Below are 4,251 nucleotides of genomic sequence, written 5' to 3' on the forward strand. Positions count from 1 at the left end.
AAAAAACCCCTGTTGCAACCCCCTTGTTGCAGCGTACATGGATAAATACCCTGCAACAAGGAATCGGTCAAACCATTTAAAAGGTTGTTGCAGCGTACAATTATAATGTTCGCTGCGATACCTGTTTTTGCAGGGGGCTTTTTCGTGTTCGCTGCGATAGCCTATTACGTGTTGCAGCGTACATGTATTTGTTCGGTGCAACAGGTCTGGATAAATTTTTTGTTTGCTTATAATTCATTAACACCAAGCCAGTCGCGTTTCACTTTGAAAAATTTTAGCAAGCTTTCACCTTCTTCCTCCCTTCTTCGATCTTCAATGGGATGCCAAAGAAAAATTTCGATCTTCGATCTTCTTCGATGGACTACCAGTAATCTTATCCCGCTCCTCAGCTCTCTTCTTTATTCACCTTCCCCCTTCTTCTTCCCCTCTGCGTTTTGGAACCTGGTCCGACTACCAGCCTGCCGTAATTTTTGCAGACCTAGCTTGCCGGGATTTTACAAGCAGACCTAGCACGACGGCGCCGTTCCCTTCTCTTGTCGAGATTTTTAGAATTAAGTTTAGGAAATTAGGGTTTGTGAATTTGAATTTGGGGATTTGGAGTTAGGGCTTTTCGTATTGGCGGCAGAGCACCACTCGGAACCACTCCACAGCAGCGGCATGAGTGACTGACGACAGCCCGCAGTGGTGGTCGATGGAGCAAGCTAGGTCTATTACAGGTACGCCTTTCACGTTGATTAGATGTTATTTACTCTGCAGCTCTATTGTTGACTTGGTGATGAGGGACTATATTAAAATTGATTGCATTTACTAAATAAGTAATACACCGTCTGATTTAAAGTAGCACAGCCTAATTAGAAGTTTTCTTAAATTTCTCATAGCTTGTACGTTTCAGAGTGTAGGGTATACTAATTAAGTAATTGTTGGTCAGTTTTTAGATTCCTAAACCTTTCATTTAACTTTGAGAATCATTTGAGTAATACAATTGTTTGTGCAAATTGCATTTCAATATGATTTAAAGCAATGTAAAAACTATCATGGGTCCTATGCCTGATGTTTCGTATCTGTGTTAAGTTGAAAACTAGCGGTATACGATTGATACCCAGTGTTGGATGCCTTTAAGGAAAGACTTATGTTAAGAAGTGAAGCGAGCTCTAGACGAGGAGCTCTCATTCCTCTTTAATTTTGTTTTCCTAAAGAGGACTTATCAAGTTGTACTGTGCTGAGTGCAAAACAATATTTTCCTATTTCTAATCTTTCCTGGTATAAAAGTATATCAGCGGGATTAGACATTAGAATAGCATGTATCTAATGTCAATGAAAAATGAAATCTATGTGGACTGTTTAGTTTAATCCTATCTCCATAGCTGCTTGAATATCTCTAGCAAGGACTTACTCCACCCACTTTGCAGCGATTACATCCTCAATTCGAAAACAAAAGCAAAATTAGTATTTAGCTGTTCTTGTCGTTAAAGATAAATTTGAGGATATGGTAGTATTTGGAGATAGATCAATCTCATACACATAAATAGTAAAATTGTTAGAGTTTGTGTTTTTAGTGTTTTTTTTACAAAACGTTTTGTTGTTAGTTTTCAATATTAACATGATTAGTATGCGTTTATGTACATTATACAAACTACATTATGTAAAAGAACGGAAAATTGGCAAATGGGTTGTGTGTGATTGAGTTATTCCATTTCCTATCTGTGGTCTTACATTTCACGCATGTGAGATTGATCCATCTTGGATATTAACATAGACTTTCACTGGAAATAATAGTCATATAAACTAATTGGGGTGTTTAGAAAAATCTGTCAATTTTTCTTAAGATGGTTTTGGTTTATGAATGATTTCCTGTAACACATTACCCGTTCTGATTCTGAGCATGAAGCAAAGTGGTTGTGCGTCAAAGAGACCAGCTATAGTTTTCCTGCACAGCACGCACAAGTGCAAAGAATGGTTACGGCCTTTGCTTGAGGTGGCTATGACTATTAAATGGTGTATTTTACTTGAATTAATCTTGCATTGTTGAGCGCAAGCGTTTTGACTGTTCTCATATATTCCAGGCATACGCCTCAAGCGGATATATTGCTGTTGCTATTGATTCACGTTATCATGGTGAACGCACATATAGTCTAACTATATATTTCCCCCCCCCCCTCCAGGTTGCATTGCACATTGAGTACCACCACAATATGTTGACATCACACCAGAAAGGGAACCCAAAGGAAGTAATTGTTGGATGGTATGCTCTAACTCAACTCCTGTATTATCTCGGATCCTTCCATTAGGTTGTCATGTCATGTCATATATCTGAAGTAGGGTGGCTATCTATCTGAATATTGCTACATTGTACAGTTTCTAGTTTGCACACAGTGTAAAAGCTGCTTCTGCTGTTAAAGCATCCGATTACGCATATGCTTCTTATGTGGTTTTGACTGTTGGATAGATTTGGAGGATAAGCCTTGCACTTTAATTACTTTGCTGGATAGATTTGGAGGATATGCTTCTTAATCCTTTTGCGTTGGAACTTATACAATCTAAATATATCTTGTTACTTCATGAGTTCTGGTAAATTTTGAATCATAAAAACCTTCAAATTTTGGAATAAATAGTGCTGCCAAGGTCGTGATATTCACAAGCTGGTACATAGCTAATACACGCTTTCCTACCAATTTACTTTGATCTTGGTGTCTCATCTCCCCAATTTTTGTGCTGCAGGTATTCAACCGGATTTGGTGTTACGAGAGGTTCTGCTTTGATCCATGAATTCTACTCTAGAGAGGTTGCAAATCCTTTCCATGTACCAGTGGACACTACATTCAGAAATGGAGAGGCAACCATAAAAGCCTTTGTCTCTGTTAATTTATCTCTTGGAGACCAGTCACTTGCTGCTCAATTTCAAAAAATTCCTGCAGAACTTCGAATGTCAAAAGCAGAGAGGGCTGAATGTAGGCACTTAACCCTAGTTCTCTTGATTAATTAACCCTGCTAAATTTGAAAAATACTCCAGTAGTCTTGTGGGTCCTATATTTTAAGCTCTCAATTGCTTCTTGCAGGTTAGATTGTTGCATCTACATGGGTCTTATCAACTTGATCAACTCATCATGTGTGAGGTAGGACTTTGGTCTGTTGCTCTTCTCTAATATCAGGCCCACTGATCTTATTAATGTTCTTTTATGCTGCTGTAGTGCTTTCCTCAGTTAATTCTTTAGCTCAATGTCTCTATAGTCTTCCTTAATTGTGTTCACTCGATTCAAACTCTTTTTTTTTTTACTATTGTTGTTATGGCAATAGCTATTATTTGAGATTCATGGCTTGCTGGAAGGACTGATTCATATGATTAGTTTTAAGTTTCCAAGACTCAATCCAATCTATTTATGCACATTTGAGACTTGTTTGGTCGTTATAGGTCATATTTAGGCTAAAATAAGGCATTTTCGCTCCCAACTTTGAACTAAAGAACCTAAGGACTCATTTTAAGCATTTTACATGATTAATATGATTAGTTTTAGTTAAAATACTCATTCCAATCTATCTTTGCACTTTTAAGGCTCATTAGGCCGTTATAGGTCATATTTAGGCTAAAATGACATTTTCGCTCCCAACTTTGAACTAATGAACCTAAAAACTCATTTAAAACTTTAATAAATGATTCATATCATTAGTTTTAACTTTCCAAGACTTAATCCAATCTATTTATGCACATTCGAGACTTCTTTGGCCGTTATAGGTCATATTTAGGCTAAAATGACATTTTCGCTCCCAACTTTGAACTAACGAAATTAAGAACTCATTTCAAACTTATTAAATGATTCAAATGAATATTTTTAACTTTTCAAGACTCAATCCGATCTATTTATGCACATTTGAGACTTGTTTGGTCGTTATAGGTCGTATTTAGGCTAAAATATGGCATTTTCGCTCCAAACTTTGAACTAAAGAACCTAAGGACTCATTTTAAGCATTTTACATGATTAATATGATTAGTTTTAAGGTTAAAATACTCATTCCAATATGTCTTTGCACTTTTAAGGCTCATTAGGCCGTTATAGGTCATATTTAGGCTAAAATGACATTTTCGCTCCCAACTTTGAACTAACGAACCTAAAAACTCATTTCAAACTTTAATACATGACATTCTTGGTGTTGGGGTCTGTTTATTAGAAAAGATTAATATGCATAGTTTTAACTTTCTTAAACTAATATGCATAGTTTTAATATGCATAGGTTTAACTTTCTTAAACTAATTCA

At 36.4% G+C, this 4,251-nt stretch overlaps 1 protein-coding gene across 1 annotated transcript; it reads left to right on the forward strand.

Moving 5' to 3' along the window:
* Positions 1 to 1,768: 1,768 nt before the first annotated feature.
* Positions 1,769 to 3,143, forward strand: LOC110801536 (uncharacterized). The gene is made up of 4 exons (XM_056841708.1): positions 1,769 to 1,975; positions 2,064 to 2,242; positions 2,719 to 2,965; positions 3,057 to 3,143. Exons 1-4 carry the CDS (start codon positions 1,844 to 1,846, stop codon positions 3,141 to 3,143), a joined length of 645 nt encoding a protein of 214 aa, XP_056697686.1. The 5' UTR covers positions 1,769 to 1,843.
* The last annotated feature ends 1,108 nt before the right edge of the window (positions 3,144 to 4,251 follow it).

The sequence above is a fragment of the Spinacia oleracea genome, chromosome 4 (genome assembly GCF_020520425.1).
Source record: "Spinacia oleracea cultivar Varoflay chromosome 4, BTI_SOV_V1, whole genome shotgun sequence".
Taxonomy (NCBI): Eukaryota; Viridiplantae; Streptophyta; class Magnoliopsida; order Caryophyllales; family Amaranthaceae; genus Spinacia; species Spinacia oleracea.

Coding starts and splice junctions, on each gene's coding strand:
- LOC110801536 (XM_056841708.1), top strand. CDS start 1,844: ATGATTTCCTGTAACACATTACCCGTTCTGATTCTGAGCATGAAGCAA. Junction 1,976..2,063: donor GGTTACGGCCTTTGCTTGAG/GTGGCTATGACT, acceptor CATATATTCCAG/GCATACGCCTCAAGCGGATA. Junction 2,243..2,718: donor AAGGAAGTAATTGTTGGATG/GTATGCTCTAAC, acceptor TTTGTGCTGCAG/GTATTCAACCGGATTTGGTG.